The sequence below is a fragment of the Hemitrygon akajei genome, chromosome 11 (assembly GCF_048418815.1).
Source record: "Hemitrygon akajei chromosome 11, sHemAka1.3, whole genome shotgun sequence".
Lineage (NCBI taxonomy): Eukaryota > Metazoa > Chordata > Chondrichthyes > Myliobatiformes > Dasyatidae > Hemitrygon > Hemitrygon akajei.
The window spans coordinates 7,153,978-7,173,976 of NC_133134.1; the positions used below are offsets into that span (position 1 = coordinate 7,153,978).

Consider the following 19,999-nt stretch of genomic DNA (forward strand, 5'->3'; position numbering starts at 1 on the left):
AAATAAATGTGGTGATCATAAACCAATTTACCAACTTATCTCTTCTCTCTATTTCTTCCTCCACAGCTTCTATTATCCCTGACTTGCTACGGTTCCGCCAGATGATCGAAAAGAAACATTAGCTCTGCCTCGCTCTCCACAAAGATGCTCTGAGAAATCCCAGCGTTGCTTTATTTCAGGAAACTGGGAGTTTTAGGGAACTTGCAAATAACGATATGTGAAGCAGCTTTACGGGATGTAGTGGGGGGGAATAATGACTGTAAACGCAGCTGTTTTTGTTACTTGACAAAACAGTACAAGTGTCATCTTTGACCAAGGTTTAACCTGCCAGACGCATATGCCTCCACTCTGCACCAAGTAGCTGGCTCTCAGTGTCATGTGAAGTGTCTCTGCCAAGGAAACCTAGGCTGGACAAAAGACCACAGTCCAGACAATGTTACAGAAAAACACAAGTGATTACACATGGTCACAAGCACGAGACATTCTGCAGATGCTGGAAGTCCAGAGTGATGCACACAAAATTCAGGAGGAACTCTGTCAATAGAAATGCCGGGCCGCCTCAGTAGTGTGGCGGTTAGCGCGATGCTCCTACAGCTCAGGGTGATGCAGTTCGAAGTTCAATTACAACACAGTCTGTAAGGAGTTTGTACAGCCTTTCTGTCAGCACGCGAGTCTCCTGTAGGTGCTTCAGTTCCCTGCCATGTCGCAAAGACGTACCGATAAGTTTTCATAATTGGCCATTGTAAGTTGGCTGGGTTGCTGGGCAGTGCAGGAGGGCCTGTTCTGCGCCGTATCTCTAAACAAATAAAAAATAAACTCAGAAGGTCAGGCAGTACTTATGGATCCAACTGGAAGGTGAGCCCAAGATGGAAGGTTCCACTGGCGAGCAGTGAATAGGAGTGGGGGCTGTGAGTACAAGGAAAAGAATAAAGAACATAGGACATAGAAAACCTACAGCACAATACAGGCCCTTTGGCCCACAAAGCTGTGCCGAAAATGTACTTACTTTAGAAATTACCTAGGGTTACCCATAGCCCTCTATTTTTCTAAGCTCCATGTACCTGTCTGGGAGTCTCTTAAAAGACCCTATCGTTTCCACCTCCAACACCGCCGCCGGCAGCCCATTCCACACACTCACCACTCTCTGTGTATAAAACCTACCCCTGACATTTCCTCTGTACCTACTTCCAAGCACCTTAAAATTATGTCCTCTTGTGCTAGCCATTTCAGCCTTGAGAAAAAGCCTCTGACTATCCACACAATCAATGCCTCTCATCATCTTATACACCTCTATCAGGTCACCTCTCATCCTCTGTCGCTCCAAGGAGAAAAGGCGAAGTTCACTCAACCTATTCTCATAAGGCATGCTCCCCAATCCAGGCAACATCCTTGTAAATCTCCTCTGCACCCTTTCTATAGTTTCCACATCCTTCCTGTAGTGAGGTGACCAGAACGGAGCACAGTACTCCAAGTGGGGTTTGACCAGGGTCCCAATAGCTGTAACATTACCTCTCAGCTCTTGAACTCAATCCCATGGTTGATGAAGGCCAATACACCTTATGTCTTCTTAACCACACAGTTAACCTGTGCAGCAGCTTTGAGTGTCCTATGGACTCAGACCCCAAGATCCCTCTGATCCTTCACACTGCCAAGGGTCTTACCATTAATATTATATTCTGTCATCATTTTTAACATACTAAAATGAACCACCTCACACTTATCTGGGTTGAACTCCATCTGCCACTTCTCTGCCCAGTTTTACATCCTATCAATGTCCTGCTGTAACCTCTGACAGCCCTCCACACTATCCACAACACCTCCAACCTTTGTGTCATCAGCAAATTTACTAATTCATTTACTAACTCATCCCTCCACTTCCTCATCCAGGTCATTTATAAAAATCATGAAGAGAAGGGGTCCTAGAACAGATCCCTGAGGACCTCCGTGCAGAATGTGACCCATCTACAATCACTCTTTGCCTTCTGTGGACAAGCCAATTCTGGATCCACAATTCAAGGTCCCCTTGGATCCCATGCCTCCTTACTTTCTCAATAAGCCTTCTACTGCTCTACCTTCATCAATGTGTTTAGTCACATCCTCAAAAATTTCGATCAGACTCATAAGGCATGACCTGCCTTTGACAAAGCCATGCTGACTATTCCTAATCATGTTATGCCTCTCCAAATGTTCATAAATCCTGCCTCTCAGGATCTTCTCCATCAACTTACCAACCACTGAAGTAAGACTCACTGGTCTATAATTTCCCGGGTTATCTCTACTCCCTTTCTTGAATAATGAAACAACATTCACGACTCTCCAATCCTCCGGAACCTCTCCTGTCCCCATTGATGATGCAAAGATCATTGTCAGAGGCTCAGCAATCTCCTCCTTTGCCTCCCGCAGTAGCCTAGGGTATATCGCGTCCGGTCCCGGTGACTTATCTAACTTGATGCTTTCCTCTTTCTTAATATCTACATGCTCAAGCTTTTCGATCTGCTGTAGGTCATTCCTACAATTGCCAAGATCCTTTTCCGTAGTGAATACTGAAGCAAAGTAGTCATTAAGTACCTCCACTACCTCCTCTGGTTCCATACACAGTTTTCCACTATCACACTTAATTTGTCCCATGCTCTCACGCCTTATCCTCTTGCTCTTCACATACTTGTAGAATGCCTTGGGGTTTTCATTAATCCTGCTCACCGAGGCCTTTTCATGGCCCCTTCTGGTTCTCCTAATTTCTTGAGCTCCTTCCTGCTGCCTTATAATTTTCTATCATTACCTAGTTTTTTTAACCTTTCGTAAGCTTTTCTTTTCTTCTTGACTAGACTTTCAACAGCCTTTGTACATCATGGTTCCTGTACCCTACTATCTCATTGGAATGTACCCATGCAGAACGCCACACAAATATCCCCTGAAAATTTGCCACATTTCTTCCATACATTTCCCTGAGAACATCTTTTCCCAATTTATACTTCCAAGTTTCTGTCTGATAGCTTCATATCTCCCCTTACTCCAATTAAACATTTTCCTAACTTGTCTGTTCCTATCTCTCTCCAATGCTGTGGTAAAGGAGATAGAATTGTGATCACTATCTCCAAAATGCTCTCCCACTGAGAGAACTGACACCTGACCAGGTTCACTTACCAATACCAGATCAAGTACAGCCTCTCCTCTTGTAGAAACCATCATGAATGCACCTAACAAACTCCACCCCATCTAAATCCCTCGGTCTAGGGAGATGGCAATCAATATTGGGGAAATTAAAATCTCCCACCACAACAACCCTGTTATTATTACACCTTTACAGAATGTCTCCCTATCTGTTCCTCGATGTCCCTGTTATTATTGGGTGATCTATAAAAAACACCCAGTGGAGTTATTGACCCCTTCCTGTTCCTAACCTCTACCCACAGAGACTATTCTTTAGGCCGAGACCATTTCTCAGGCCTGATAAAGGGTCTTAGCCCAAAATGACAGATGTAAATAAGATTGAAAAAATGCAGACAAAATTTACAAGGATGTTGTAGGACTTGAGGAGCTGAGTTATAGGGAAAGGTTGAATAGGTTAGGGCTTTAGAGTGTAGGAGAATGAGGGGAGATTTGACAGAGGTAGATAAAATTATGAGGGGTATAGATTGGGGTAAGTGCAAACAGGCTTTTTCCACTGATGTTGGGTGAGACTACAACTAGAGGTCATAGGTTATGGGTGAAAGATGAAATGTTTAAGGGGAACATGAGGGGAAACTTCTTCATTCAGAGGGTTATGAGAGTGGGGAACAGCTTGCCAGTGCAAGTGGCAGATGCAGGGATGATTTCAATATTTAAGGGAAGTTTGGATAGGTACACAGATGGGAGGGGTATGGAGGTCGATGAGACTGGGTAGGTTGATGGTTTGGTATGGACTAGATGGGCTGAATGGCCTGTTTCTGTGCTGTAGTGTTTTATGCTCTGTGCTACCTGACCTGCTGAGTTTTTCCAGTATGTTGCATCTGTTATATGGTGTGTGATTTCATTCTTTATTCTTAGAACAGTACAGCACAGGAACAGGCCATTCGGCCCACAATGGTGTGCTGAGCCAGTTAAAAAGCAAATCAAAAAGCACCCAAACACCAGTCCCTCCTACCTACACCATGTCCATATCCCTCCATCTTCCTTACAGCCACGTGTCTATCCAAATGTCTATTAAAAGCCTCTAATGTATTTGCCTCTACCACCATACCAGGCAGTGCATTCCAGGCATCCACAAATCACTGAGTAAAAAATCCCTCTCACCTTCAATGCATGCCCTCTGGTATTAGACAGTCCTACCCTGGGAAACATATACTCTCTGTCCACTCTATCTATGCCCCTTCTTGAGGGAGCCATTGTTATAATATTATTATTTTTGTAGGTCACGCCCTGACTGACACATCACAGCAGAATTCCTAATCTATGTAAATGAATTTGGTGAATAAAGTTGATCCTTCATCTCCATAATTTCACTGTGAGCTTGCTGACTGTATTTGTGAACAGGACACTGCACTACAGGCAAGATGCGACTGCAGAGGGGATCAGCAGGGACACACTGGAAGCAGAGCTGAGATAGAAGTGGGAAGATGTCAGTAAGATTGAAGGAGTATATGTAAATTCTTAATACATGTAAATGTACAGTACTATGCAAATGTCTTAGGTCTATAGTTACGATGCCTAAGATTTTTGCGCAGTACTGTATTTGTCAACGTGGAGCAGAGAGTGAGTTTGCAAATCTGGCAGGAGCACAGGATGTTGGGAATGATGAAGGTGGAGTTCCATGGGAGTGGTGTGGGACCCAATAGACAATAGACAATAGACAGTAGGTGCAGGAGTAGGCCATTCGGCCCTTCTAGCCAGTACCGCCATTCACTGTGATCATGGCTGATCATACACATTCAGTACCCCGTTCCTGCCCTCTCCCTATATCCCTTGACCCCGCTATCTATAAGAGCTCAATCTAACTCTCTCTTGAATGCATCCAGAGACTTGGCCTCCACTGCCTTCTGGGGCAGAGCATTCCACATATCCACCACTCTCTGGGTGAAAAAGTTTTTCCACATCTCTGTTCTAAATGGCCTACCCCTTATTCTTAAACTGTGGCCTCTAGTTCTGGACTCACCCATCAGCGGGAACATGCTTCCTGCCTCCAGTGTGTCCAATCCCTTAATAATCTTATATGTTTCAATCAGATCCCCTCTCATCCTTCTAAATTCCAGTGTATACAAGCCCAGTCGCTCCAATCTTTCAACATATGACAGTCCCGTCATTCTGGGAATTAACCTTGTGAACCTAAGCTGCACTCCCTCAATAGCAAGAATGTCCTTCCTCAAATTTGGAGACCAAAACTGCACACAATACTCCAGGTGTGGTCTCACCAGGGCCCTGTACAGCTGCAGAAGGACCTCTTTACTCCTATACTCAATTCCTCTTGTTATAAAGGCCAGCATGCCATTAGCTTTCTTCACTGCCTGCTGTACCTGCATGCTTGCTTTCATTGACTGATGTACAAGAACACCTAGATCTCGTTGTTCTTCCCCGTTTCCTAACTTGACTCCATTTAGATAGTAATCTGCCTTCCTGTTCTTGCCACCAAAGTGGATAACCTCACATTTATCCACATTAAACTGCATCTGCCATACATTTGCCCACTCACCCAACCTGTCCAAGTCACCCTGCATTCTCATAACATCCTCCTGACATTTCACACTGCCACCCAGCTTTGTGTCATCAGCAAATTTGCTAATGTTACTTTTAATCCCTTCATCTAAATCATTAATGTATATTGTAAACAGCTGCAGAAAAAAACTCCAGAAGATTAGTCAAGCATGATTTTCCCTTCATAAATCCATGCTGACTCGGACTGATCCTTCTACTGCTATCCAAATATGTTGTTATTTCCTCTTTTATAATTGACTCCAGCATCTTTCCCACCACTGACGTCAGGCTAACCGGTCTATAATTCCCTGTTTTCTCTCTCCCTCCTTCTTGAAAAGTAGGACAACATTAGCCACCCTCCAATCAGCAGGAACTGTTCCTGAAACTATAGAACATTGGAAAATGATTACCAATGCGTCCACGATTTCTAGAGCCACCTCTTTAAGTACCCTGGGATGCAGACCATCAGGTCCCGGGGACTAATCAGCCTTCAAACTCAGCAGTCTATCCAACACCGTTTCTTGCCTAATATAAATTTCCTTCAGTTCATCCTTTACCCTAGTTCCTTTGGTCACTATTACATCTGGGAGATTGTTTGTGTCTTCCTTAGTGAAGACAGATCCAAAGTACCTGTTCAACTCATCTGCCATTTCCTTGTTCCCCATAATAAATTCAACTGTTTCTGTCTTCAATGGCCCAATTTTGGTCTTAACAATTTTTTTGCTATTCACATACCTAAAGAAGCTTTTACTATCCTCCTTTATATTCTTGGCTAGTTTACCTTCGTACCTCATTTTTTCTTGGCGTATTGCCTTTTTTGTTATCTTCTGTTGCTCTTTAAAAGCTTCCCAGTCCTCCGGTTTCTCACTCATCTTTGCTATGTTATACTTCTCTTTTATTTTTATACTGCCCTTTACTTCCCTCATCAGCCACGGCCGCCCCTTACTCCCCTTAGGATCTTTCTTCCTCTTTGGAATGAACCAATCCTGCACCTTCTGCATTATTCCCAGAAATACCTGCCATTGTTGTTCCACTGTCTTCCCTGCTGGGGTATTGTTCCATTGAACTTTGGCCAGCTCCTCCCTCATAGCTCCATAGTTCCCTTTGTTCAGCTGTAATACTGACACATCCGATTTTCCCTTCTCCTTCTCAAATTGTTGGTTAAAACATATCATATTATGGTCACTACCTCCTAATGGTTCCTTTACCTCGAGGTCCCTGATCAAATCCAGTTCATTGCACAACACTAAATCTAGAATTGCCTTCTCCCTGGTAGGCTCCAGTACAAGCTGTTCTAAGAATCCATCTTGGAGGCACTCCACAAACTCCCTTTCTTGGGGTCCAGTACCATTCTGATTCTCCCAGTCTACCTGCATGTTGAAATCCCCCATGACAACTGTATCATTACCTTTGCGACATGCCAATTTTAACTCTTCATTCAACTTACACCCTACATTCAGACTGCTGTTTGGGGGCCTGTAGATAACTCCCATTAGGGTCTTTCTACCCTTAGAATTTCTCAGTTCTATCCATACTGACTCTACATCCCCTGATTCTATGTCCCCCCTCGCAAGGGACTGAATATCATTCCTCACCAACAGAGCCACCCCACCCCCTCTGCCAGTCAGTCTGTCCTTTCGATAAGATGTATATCCTTGAATATTCATTTCCCAGGCCCTGTCCACTTGAAACCATGTATCAGTTATTCCCACAACATCGTACTTGCTCCCTCCCATTCCTGTTTCCCTCTCTCACATTATCTCCTTACCTGCCCATTACCTCCCTCTGGTGCTCCTCCCCCTTCCCTTTCTTCCACGGCCTTCGGTCTTCTCCTATCAAATTCCCCCTTCTCCAGCCCTTTATCTCTTTCATCAATCACTATCCCTGCTCTTTACTTCACCCCTGCACCTCTCCTGGTTTCACCTATCCCTACAACCTTGTAACTCTTCTTTTCCTCCCTCTTACTCTAACCTTACCTTTTCTCAGTCCTGATGTAGGGTCTTGGCCCAAAACGTCAACTGTATTCTTTTCCATAGATATTGCCTGCTGAGTTCCTCCAGAATTCTGTGTGTGTTACTTTGAATTCCAGCATCTGCTGATTTTCTGTTTGTAACACTACCTCTGTGCTTTTTTGCACTATTTACTTAGTTTTTATGTATCTGCATATGCACATACACACTTACTGTAATTCACAGTTTTTATTATCATGTATTGCAAAGTACTGCTCCCGTATAACAAATTTTATGACATATGCTGGTGATATTCAAGCTGATTCTAATTCTGAAATCTTTATGTTAACTGTCAAGTTGCGGACTGAATAACTTTATTGAGAAAGCATTGAACCAAGATAGAGTTAAAGATATGGATGAGAAAGGTCTCAGTTTATGGAAAGCCGGAGAAAGAGTCACAGATGAGAGTCATTGGGCTTTTACTACACAGGAGAATATACGGTTCTACATGCTTAATTATAAATAAGCATTTGACAGGTCAACATTGATACTCTAGACGAGCGGGTTGTCGATTCTACATCACTGCCTTGTTTGGAATCACTGGTGCGAGATTTAGCAGATGGTGAATGCATTTAAAGAATTCAGTTGCTATTGAGTTTCATTACCCTATTTCTTAAATCTCTAAGGAAGTGACAAATTGAAGTTGAAAGATTAAGTGCAAAAGATTCCCTCTATTCGAAGTGGACAGGAACCAGAATCAGATTTAATATCACCAGATATTTTGTGAATTTGTTGACATAACAGACGGGAGCAGAACCACCAGGAGGAACGAAATTGAGGTTGTGGAAAAAAACTCAGGTCACCCAAGATGGGGTGGCACGGTAGCATAGTGGTTAGCACAACGCTTTACAGTGCCAGCAACCTGGGTTCAATTCCTGTCACTGGAAGGAGCTTGTACGTTCTCCCTGTGTCACGTGGGTTTCCTCCGGGTGATCTGCTTTCCAACCACAGACCAAAGTTGGTAGGTTAATTGGTCTTAGTGATTAGACTAGGATTAAATCGGGGGATTACTGGGCAGAGTGGCTCGAAGGGTAGGAAGGGCCTATTCCACAGTGTATCTCAATAAATAAAATAGAATAAAATTCTGCTGCAACTATTCTCAGTCATCGTATCATAAAGTTGTTTGGCACAAGAAGATGCCTATTTGATATAATCCCATTTCCCAGAACCTGGTCCTTAGACTGCTGTGCCTTACGCAGGCTTGATTCCATTGGTGGAAGTTGGGTGACATTGAGAGAGAATCTAGCTGGCTTGAAAAACACAAGAGATTCTGCAGATGCTGGAAATCCAGAGCAACACACACAAAATGCTGGGGGAAATAAGCAGTCAATATTTGGATCTGAGACTCTTCATCGGGACTGGAAAGGAAGGGGGAAGAAGCCAAATTAAGAAGGTTGGGGGGGGGGGGAGAGGAAGGAGTACAAACTGCCAGATTATAGGTGAGGCAGGTGAGGGAGAAGGTGGGTGAGGGAGGTGATATGTGGGAAAGGAAAAGGGCTGAAGAGGAAGGAATCTGATAGGAGAGGAGAGTGGACCATGGGAGAAAGGAAAGGTAGGGGGGCACCAGAGGGAGGTGATGGGCAGGTGAGGAGGCTAAGAGGACTGCACGAATGGGGAGTGAAAAAAGAGAGAAAGAGGAGAGGGGACAAATTACCAGAAGGTAGAGAAAATTGATGTGTATGCCATTAGGTTGGAAGCTACCCAAAAGGAAGATGAGGTGTTTCTCCTCCAACCAGTGTGGCCTCATTGAGGCAGAAGAGGAGGCCTTCGACTGACACATCAGACTGGAATGGGATGTTGAATTGAAATGGGTGGCCACTGAGAAATCCTACCTTCTGTGACGGATGGAGCGAAGGTTCTCAATGAAATGTGCCCCCCCCCCCAAGTGTCCACATCTCACTGCATCAGTAAAGCAACCAACATAAAGACCCCAGACCCCTTTCTTCCCTTTCGTCCATCAGGCAGAGTTACAAAAGCTGAAAGCACGTACCACCAGGCTCAAGAACAGCTTCTACCCCACTGTTATAAGACTATCGAGTGGTTCCCTAGTACGATAAGATGGACACAAAAAAATCTGCAGCTGCTGGAAATCCAAAGCAACACATACAAGATGCTGGAGGAGTCCAGCAGGTCAGGCAGCATCTAGGGAAATGAATAGATGTCTGACATTTCGGGCCGAGACCCTTTTTCAGGACTGAGAAGGAAGGGGGAAGAGGCCAGAATAAAAAGGGGGACGGGAAGAGGGGAAAGAGGCTAACTGGAAGGTAAAAGGTGAAGCCAGGTGGGTGGGAAAGGTCAAGGACTGGGAAAGAAGGAACCTGATAGGAGAGGAGAGTGGACCATCAGCGAGAGGAAGGAGGAGGGAACACAAAGGGAGATAAGCACGTGAGAAGAAGTGAAAGGTCAGAGTGGGGAACGTACAAAAGGGGGGGGGGGGTGGAAATTCTGTACACCGGAAGGAGAAATCGATATTCAGGCTTCAGGTTGGAGGCTATTCAGATGGAATATAAGGTGTTGTTCCTCCAACCTGAGGGTGGCCTCATCTTGGCACAAGAGGAGGCCATGGACCGACATGTCGGAACAGAGAGAGGAATCAGAATTAAAACCTTTGGCCACTGGGAAGTCCCACTTGTGGCGGATGGAGCAGAGCGGTCTCTTGGCCACACAATCTACCTCATCATGGTCTTGCACCTTATTATACGCTGCACTGGACTTCCTCTGAAACTAACACTCTGTACACCTGTGATTGTTTTCCCTTCTCAATGCTGAGATGATGATAGATAGAGTTGGCATTCAAAACCAATGTTTTACTGTACCTCAATGCATAGTAAGTCAAATATACCAATTTTTCAAGAAGAGAAAATGAAGTCCAACAATTGAAAATTGAAAATTCTTTTCAATAGTGGTGATCTTTATTATTTTGTGGATTTGGCGATTTGAGGCAATTTCCACAATTATGACATCAAATAATAAATATTAAAGTAACATGCACAGAAAATGTCCTGTTAAAAGTTTCAACAAAGGAAACGATATTTTGACATTTATTAATGCCATTAACTGTATCAAAATGTATAAATAAAAATGCGCTTGCTATGCGAGATGTTTGACAGAGTGTTGTGACTGCTCAGGATTGAGAGAGTAGCGGCTCGTTTGCTTTCTTTATGCCTTCACCATATTCTTGAACTCTGCAAAGTGAAAAGAGAGGCTCAGAATGAACATGTTTAAAATAGAGCAACCCTCTCAATGAATAAACTACATTGGACATGCCTGTTGTCACCCACATCATCAACTCCACCAGGAATGAGATCATCATGGGTTTGTAGGAGGCAAATGAAGGGAATATCTGCTGGTGGGCAAAGGTTTAAAATTCCATCATAAGATAAAAGGAGAATATGAGGAAAAGCTTGTTACTTGGGGGATTACTCAGCCGGGAATATTCTTATAGATAGAAAAATGGTGAGCTATTTAGGAAGGAAGGGTTAGATCAGGGGTTCCCACCATTTTATAAGCCATGGACCCCTACCATTAACCAAGGGGCCCCTGGGTCCGATTGATCTTAAAAAAAGGTTAAAAAGGTCAGCACAACATTGTGGGCTGAAGGACCTGCACTGTGCCGTAAAGTTCTAAGTGCATCAGATCATGCAGCAAAGATATGGTGAATGCAGACCTTCTTGGGAAACTCAAACTAGAAGGCTTAGGTTTATGGTAAGAGTTGGAAGAGTTAATAGGAAACTGAGGGGCAACATCTTCCCCCAGACAGTTTCCTAGAGTGGGTGAGTTTAGGAGCAGGGGGCACAACCTCAGGATATAAGGATGACCGTTTAGAACAGAGATGAGGAGGAATTTCTTTAGCCAGAGAGTGGTGAATCTGTGGAATTCATCGCCACAGACAGCTGTGGAGGCCAAGTCATTGGGTATATTTAAAGCAGTGGGTGATAGGTTTTTGATTAGTGATGGTTTCAAAGGTAACAGGGATAAGGCAGGGGAATGGGGTCGGGAAGGACAATAAATCAGCCATGGTGGAATGGTGAAGCAGACTCAATGGGCTGAATGGCCTGATTCTGTTCCTATGTCTTATGGAAGTGTTTGAGGCAGTTATGTTCACAATATTTAAAAGATACACTCAGCTACACAGAGAGGAAAGGGTTAGAGCAGATGTTCACAACCCTTTATGCCCATGGTGGACCAATACCATTAAGCAAAGGGTCGGTGGACCCCAGTTTTCAGATGTATGGGCCAAATGAGACTAGCTTAGATGGGAATCTCGATCAGCATGAATATTGTGTTGAAGGGCTTAATTCTGTGCTCTATTATTCGATGCTTGCCTGTCCTTCCAGCTGTTTGACTTGAATTTAGCCAAGACTCAGTGGTCTAGTTCTGCTGTCCAGAATTCAAGGTGGTGAATGACAAGTGTGTTTCAAATGCAATTGGATAGATACAGAAAGAATCATTTATAAGGTTATGAAAAAAATATATAGTGGTGTAGGAAAGAGGGTATTATTTCACAAGAAACCAACACAAAATCAGTGGGCTGTGCGGGAACAATCCTATGATTGCCTTTGGATAAGATTATAGAACTTAATGGCACAGAAGGAGACCATTTGGCACATTATATCCTTGCCATCTGATAGGGGCCTTCTAGTCAAATCCTAACTCTCAGCCATGGTTGCTTGGTTTAGGTCTGGTAGGGTACACCCATTCCATGATGCGGTGTTATTTTCTATAAAACAGGGTCATTCACATGTTTGGCATGGGATGGGGACACTGAGGGACTTGGGCTGACATGTGGGCAGTGGGGTGAGTGGTTAAGAATTAAACATTAGACACTTCAGTGGAGTAAGTACACAGTCACCAGTTCTCCTGCTGATCAACCATACTTGTCAACAGTCAAAAAGACAAGTACTAGATGATCATCAATACAAGAAATTCTGCAGATGTTGGAGATCTAGAGTAACACACACATAAAATGCTAGAAGAATTCAGCACCCATCTATGAAAAGGAATAAAGAGTTGATGTTTCCAACCAAGAACTTGAGACACCTATCTGAGATACCAGAAGGTATAAAACTTTATGTCAACTCTTTCAGGGCTAGGAGATGACATAACTGAAAGGAGTAAAGATTTATAGACAGAAATTAGACCTCCACCGATAACACAACTGACCATGATCACAAAAATTATACATGTGAATATTACGGTCACTACATTATAAGGAGCATATAGTCGCTTTGGAGAGGATGCAGAAGAGGTTTACCTGGATTAGAGAGTATGAGCTATTAGGAGAGGTTATACAAACTTGGGTTGTTTTCTTTAGAACATCAGAAGCTGAGGAAAAACCTGATAAAAGCTTATAAAATTACGAGAGGCATAGATTGGGTAGATAGTCAGACTCTTTTTGCCAGGAGTGAAATGTAAAATACTAAAGGAAGTGCATTTAGGGCGAGAGGGGGAAGTTTTTCCTTTCTTTACACAGAGAGTGGTGGGTTCCCAGAATACACTGCCAGGGGTAATGATGGAAGCAGATTTGGGAGATCAAATGTAAAGGGACAGTGCATAGTTAACAGCAAGACCCTTAACAGCATTGAAGTGCAGAGGGATTTGGGGGTTCACAGAGCCCTGAAAATGGATGCATTGGTTGATAGGATGGTAAAGAAGACATATGGCATGTTTGCCTTTATTAGCTGAAGCACTGAGTTTAAGAGACAGCAAGTAACATTGTAGCCTTATAAAACTCTAGTTGGGCTGCAACTAAAGTATTGCGTGTAGTTCTGGTTGCTTCATTGCAGATGACTCTGGAGAGGGTGCAGAGGAGGTTTACCAGGATGTTGTCTGGATTAGAGGGTGTGTGCTGTAAGGTGAGGTTGAAGGGCCTGATCCTGTGCTGTTCAGAGGTATTCAAGATGCAGCGAATGGAGGGAAGTGGACCTTACGCATACAGAAGAGATTTAGCTTAATTCGGCATTATGCTTGGCACGGACAACATGGGCCAATGGGTCTGTTTCTGTTAGGTATTTTTCTGTGTTCCATGAATATCGATTATTAGAGAGTATCTAACACACCTTCAACTCCAATCTTTCCATCATGATCACTGTCGCCAGCAGCAAGGAAAGCCTCTGTCTCTTTCTCATTCAGGTCCCGAGCGCCGGCAGAGAACCTCTTCAGGAACTTTCTGAAAAAAAAACAAGAAAAGGAACCAGATCAAATCACTAGCATCGATACCTGGTCCCACACTCCCTGCAGTTTAGCAGAAATGAGATGTAATCACAAGCAGGCAAATGAAATCCTGACATTGGGAGTCAGTTTTTCAGGGTGGGGCACTGGGGGCTGTCAGACATGAGAAGTTGTGGTGCAATTTCGGCTGAGGTGATGGCATTTCTGTACTCATCAGAGTTGCAATTGCCTGCCCCAGAATGCTCAATGTATCCATTAGTGCCCGGCCTCCTCCCGCTGATCCCTCCCGCCCAGCACAGGCAGGCATCTCCCAGTCTCCACCTAGCTAATAAGATTCCCTGCCGTTCGCTCCAGATTCATCACCTGCAACCTATTTAACCCCAGCTCTCATCCACAGTCCTTGTTCACTCACCGAACCAGCCGGCCTCAACCAGTCACTCCTCGCCTTCCCTCTTCCTGCATAAAGTTTACTTGTTGCCTGTTGTTATGTTTAGTTTCTGTTCTCTCTTGTTTTGTGATCCCTCAAAGCTTGTTATTTTGTGGTCTATTATTTACCGCTGAATTGTCTTCACTGCTCCGCTTTTGGGTGAAGCCTCTTTTCTAACAATTAGTATGGGACATAAATGGTCAGTCATAGAGTGCTGGGGATACTCAGCCATTGAAATCAGTAGGCCAGGAAAGGTAAATGGGACGTGGTTGGAAGAATGGGGTGTAGGATCTTATTGAAAGGCACAGCAGACTTCAAAGCAGCTTATTATGTTAATCCTCCAGGAGGACCACAACCTTTTTGTGGGTTGGAGCATTGCGTGCCTCAATGACCCGGAGAGCTATGCCGGCTGGAGTCGGGGCTTTGTGCTTTGGCTCTTCATAAGGTCACCCATACCGAACAGGTCAAAGGGTAGAGGCCAGACTAAGAGTGGTTCAATGGTCCACCAGTTTCATGGGTTCGGGTCAGGTCTAACAACCCTGAGTGGTAAAACAAAACTGTTACAGAAACAGCAGTGAAGAATCCTTTACATCGGAGTGGCCGAAGATGGACAGTGATGGCATAACGGACAGTAAGTAAGTACTATGTTAATAGATATTAACAATAATGTCTCTTCAAAAAGAGGTGTGAATGTGGTAGTGGGGCAGAGGGTGGGCCCTGATCATTTTGAATGAGAGATCAGGCTCCAATGACCAAACATCCTGCTCCACGCTCCTATTTTCTATATCTGATTCTAAGTAGATCATAAATGTATAGATTGAATTGGCGAGCCGAATTGCGTAAATCTGCTCCTGCGTCTTATGGTTTTATAATCAAGAAGGTCAATGCATTTAGTATCTCAAATATGGACACTTGGTTCATATACTGGACTCTGTCTGCCCTGGTCGCCGTCTCAGAGAAGCACCCAACATTGTTAAAGAGCGTTTCCGCCCCAGACATTCTCTCTTTGCCTTCTCCCATCAGGCAGAAGATGAGCGCGACGCTTTTAAAGTTTGGAGTTTAATTCCGGCTCCTTCTGTACGTTCTCCACGACGTACCGGCTAGTAGGTTGATTGGTCATTGTAAATTGTCTTGTGGTTAGGCTAAGGTTAAACTGTTGGCTTGCTGGGTGGAATGGCCTGCTCCGCGTTGTTTCTCTGAAGTAAAAGAGCTGGCGCATTCCCTACAGCACAGCAGGAACAATGCCACTGGGTCACCATTCCAGAGAGAAATGCATTCGTTTCCGGGGCTCAGATAAACTAAGCTCAAAGGTTTGGTGCGTAACACACAACGAAAAGGGGGGGGGGGGGGGAATCACACCGGAATGTGCATTTAAGATTAATAGTTGTGAGTATTTGCCTTCTACCTGACCTTAAACTGATCTGAACATTATTTCTTTGAGATCAATAATTGATTTAATCTACCCCAGTCCATTGTGCCGCATCTTTTATCAATTTCATTGGACCTTTGCTGGACTTTGAGGCACGGGAAATGCGCGTATACACACACACACACTCTCACACACACACACACTCTCACACACTCTCACACACACACGCACTCACACACACACTCACACACACACACACACACACACACTCTCACACACACTCACACACACTCTCACACACACACACTCTCACACACACTCACACACACTCTCTCACACACACACTCTCACACACACTCTCACACACACACACACTCTCACACACACACACGCACACACACTCACACACACGCGCGCACACACACTCACACACACACACACACACACACACACACACACTCACTCACACACACACACTCAAACACACACACACACACAGTAATAGAGGTAAACGTTGTAAACAACGTCTACAGACCGCCCTCAAGCAATATTGGAAAGAAGAAACTGGTCCCTACGTCAGCTCTGCCACCTCAATATATCCGCTCTCATCCTCGTCCAGAATGCGGAAGATTTTAGTGAGTTCGGCGTCGTTTTTTTTATTCAAGCCGCTGGTTTGGAAGAAGGTCTTGTGGTTGAAAGAAGCTGTTAAGAAAGGGGTAGGTAGGGGTGGGGGGGGGGGTAAGAGAGAGAGACCATAAGACCATAGAAAGAGAGAAAAGGGGTAGGGGTGGGGAAGGAATCAGAATCACGTTTTTTTTATATCACTGTCTTGTATGACGCGAGACATGCATTGCCAAAACACCACAGATACCCCTCACCCCAGTCGCGGAAGGCCAGTCAGTTCTAAGGATGTAACATCAGCTTCCCTCCCTCCCCACTCCCCCACCTTCTTCCCCTTCCTACCTCTCATGCCTCCCTCCCCACACCCCTACCTTCCTCCCCTCCAACATGCTCCCCACCACACACACACACGTCCTTCCTTTCTCCCACATCCGCCCCCTCACCGCACACCGACCCTCCCCTCCCTATACCTGCCCCTTCCCCCCTCCCCCCCCCCACGTACACAATGCCTCCAGCCCCTTCCCTCCTGAGAGAAGCTCCTGAAACCCTTGATTCCACGTCTACTCATCTCCGTCCAACTAAATATCGAGTCTTTAACATTGTTGGACCTATAAGTATGACTGTCGTTTGGGGCTAGTTCGGTTCGGTATGGGTGGGGGGAGGAGGAGGGAGAATGCGGGTGAGGAGAGAGATGAGAAGGGTTAGTTGGAGGGGGAATGAGGAGAGGAGGGGCGTGGAATCAGATGGGGGATTGGAATGTGAGGAGGAGGGGGAATGGGAAGAGGGGAGTGAGATGGGAGGGGGTGGGCGGAGGGGATGGGAGTGATGGGGAGTGAGATGGGGCGTAAGAGGAGTGAGACGGGGGTGAAACGGGGTGAAATGGGGAGCGAGAGGGCGCGGGGGTGGAACGAGGCGGGGAGGAGCGGGGGGGGGGAGGGGAAGGAACATAATGGAGAGTGAGACGGGGCGAATGGGATTAGATGAGTGTGAATGGAATGACGAGGGAGTGGGATGAGAGGAGGGGGTTGAATGGAGGATGGGATGAGAGGGGGAATGGGATATGAAGGACCATATAATGTACAGAAGCCCGATACCCCAACACCTCCCACCTTCACTGAGCGGTGCCTATTAATAGCCCAAGGAGCAGGCACGGCGGTGAAGAACCGCCGGGTTCCAGCGACTCGCTAAGCTACCGCACGAGTAAAAGAGAAGGCTGCAATACTTCACCAGAACTCTCAGCCAGGGCTTTTTCGATGTCTTTGGCACTGAGTAAGGCAGAGATATCGGAGGACATAGTGATGCTAGAAAATAATAAGCACAGAAATGATGAATCACTCACTCACTGTTATTTCTTCAGCAATCCCCTAAAAAGCATATCCTTAACTTAAAAAAAAAAAATTAAACCATTTTCCTCTCCCTAGGTCTTCGGACCAAATGTCCCGACATGAGAGGCAAACAGCCATCATATCTCCATTTGCTGAGGGGGGTTCTTGCTGAAGGGAGAGGCTGGTATCTCTCCTCTCCGAGGAGCGCAGAGCACTTTTCCCTTTGGTGCGAGGAGCTCAAAGCACCGACCTGTTCTCGCAAGACTTTTCAAAGTTCTGGTGGGAGTTGGTCATCCTCCATTGTTTTTCCCCAACCCCAAAAGAGTCCAGGGTTAAACTGGTCCCGACATTCCAGTGCTACAGGAGATTTCGGTCACAGGTGCCATACCATGTCTTCTCCTACTCGGTTCTCGGCGTTGTTTGGAAGAATTGGTCCCGTTTTGAAAGGACTGGAAGGAAGAGAGGGTGTTTCTGGAGAAACTCACCTGCTTCGGTAGCTCTTCGCTTTCCTTAAGACGGCTCGCAGGTGAGGCAGGCAATAACGGCGCAGGGCCCCGGGGTGACCAACTCCTTATATACTCCTCATTCTGCAAAGCGTTTGCAGAATTCAAATTTCAGCGTCATCACGGCTCCTCAAACATGGAGAGGAGATCAGTGTCAAATAAACCGACCAGCTAATCATTTTTCAAAATCTATTTTTATCTGGACAGAATTTATATTTAATAACAATCAATACTTTACTTGCTGCCGGGAAGACTGGGGGGAGGGTGGTGATAATCGCCAGATGTTATGTGAAATAATGGAAACCCTATTCAAGTTTGATAAAAGGATGCGCTTCTTTAATAGAGGCATAGAACATAACAGCAAAGGAACAGGCCCTTCGGCCCATTTAGTCCGTGCTGAACTGTTAATTTGCCTAGCTTCGCGAGCCGCACCTGGACCATGGCTCCCCGTACCCCTCCCATCCAAGCACCTATTCAACCGTATCTTAAATGTTGAAATCGAACCCACTTTCACTGACAGCTCGTTCCACACTCTCACCTATCTTTGAGTGAAGAAGTTCCCCCTCAGGTTCCCCTTAAATATTTCACCTTTCACCCTTGACGCATGACCTCTAGTTGTAGTCTCACCCAGCCTCAGTGGAACAAGTCTGCTTGCATTTACCCTATCTATAACCCTCATAATTTTGTATATTTCTATCAAATCTCCCTTAGTACATTCCAGGGAGTAAAATCTTAACCTATTTAACCTTTCCCTATAACTCAAGTCCTGGTAACAACCTTTACATTTTCTATGCTTTAATTTTACTTTAAATGTTACCCCACACATGATGGAATTACAGGTGTCCCCCGCTTGACGAATGTTCACTTTACGCCACTTCGCTTTTACAAAAGCCCTACATTAGTAACCTGTTTTCACATTACAAAGAGGATTTTCACTTTTACAAAAATTTTTGCCATATAAATTAATGGTTCTTCGCTTTACACCATTTCAGCTTAACAAAGGTTTCATAGGAATACCCTGCCTTTGTAAAAGGTGGGGGGGGGGCACCTGTATACAAAAATGTTCAGTTTAGGGATGGGTGGGTTTCTGTATTTTGCAGCTTTTTGTTATTGACTGCTGCATATTTCTGACAGAAAAGAATGTAACTTGGTCCATCAAGGCCATGGTGGCTCACAAAGAAATCCTATTCCATCCCCCCCACAATAATTTTGCCTCTGACCTATTCTCCCCTAAGCCACCATCAAAGCCGCCTCAATTTCACCATATACCTAAACACTGGGGCAATTTTTATCTGAAGGTGTGTAGGCTTTCGTTAGTCAGGGGAATCGAGTTCAAGAGTACAGCTCTATAAAACTCTGGTTAGACCATACTTGTGGAATATTGTGTTCAGTTCTGATCACCTAATTATAGGAAGGACGTGGAAGCTTTAGAGAGGGTGGGAGATAAGATTTATCAGGATGCTGTCTGGATTAGAGAACATATGACAATAGGGTTTGAGTGAGGTAGAGCTTTTCTTGGAGTGAAGGAAGATGAGAGATGATTTGATAGAGGTGGCGAGGTGGAAGTACGTCTCTACCAAAGGAGGTGTAAGGCACTCCTTCGCTCTGCTAGCCTGCAGGTCACTCTTGGGCAAGGTGTAGCATCTGTTAGCACCACCCCCCCCCAAGATTAGAGCCACGTGAAGCCATGGGAGCAAGTGGTGGATGGTCATATGAACAGCCGGTGTACATGACAAGTCCTGGCTATGCAGCCAATGACACTCAGCAGACCATCTCTGAAAAGTATTGATAACGGCTGGAGTCACCTGTCTTGTAAAGACACTGGCCAGAAGAAGGCAATGGCAAACCACTTCTGTAGAAAAATTTGCCAAGAACAGTCATGGTCAACAGACGATGATCGCCCACGT

The 19,999-nt window shown here is 45.0% G+C and overlaps 1 protein-coding gene across 1 annotated transcript; it reads right to left on the reverse strand.

Annotated features, from left to right (window-relative positions):
* Positions 1-10,566: 10,566 nt before the first annotated feature.
* LOC140735292 (parvalbumin alpha-like) lies at positions 10,567-18,230 on the reverse strand. Its single transcript, XM_073060176.1, has 5 exons — positions 18,075-18,230; positions 17,492-17,565; positions 16,219-16,345; positions 13,736-13,845; positions 10,567-10,861 (listed from the first exon to the last, which is right to left on the reverse strand). Exons 2-5 carry the CDS (start codon positions 17,556-17,558, stop codon positions 10,836-10,838), a joined length of 330 nt encoding a protein of 109 aa, XP_072916277.1. The 5' UTR covers positions 17,559-17,565; positions 18,075-18,230; the 3' UTR covers positions 10,567-10,835.
* Positions 18,231-19,999: the final 1,769 nt, after the last annotated feature.

Excerpts from the sequence above, each read along its gene's own strand:
- LOC140735292 (XM_073060176.1), bottom strand. The coding sequence starts at position 17,558 with ATGTCCTCCGATATCTCTGCCTTACTCAGTGCCAAAGACATCGAAAAA. Across the intron at positions 13,846-16,218 it reads ATTGAGGTGGCAGAGCTGAC|AAAGTTCCTGAAGAGGTTCT; the intron begins GTAGGGACCAGT and ends TTTTTTTTTCAG. Across the intron at positions 10,862-13,735 it reads TGGAAAGATTGGAGTTGAAG|AGTTCAAGAATATGGTGAAG; the intron begins GTGTGTTAGATA and ends TTCACTTTGCAG.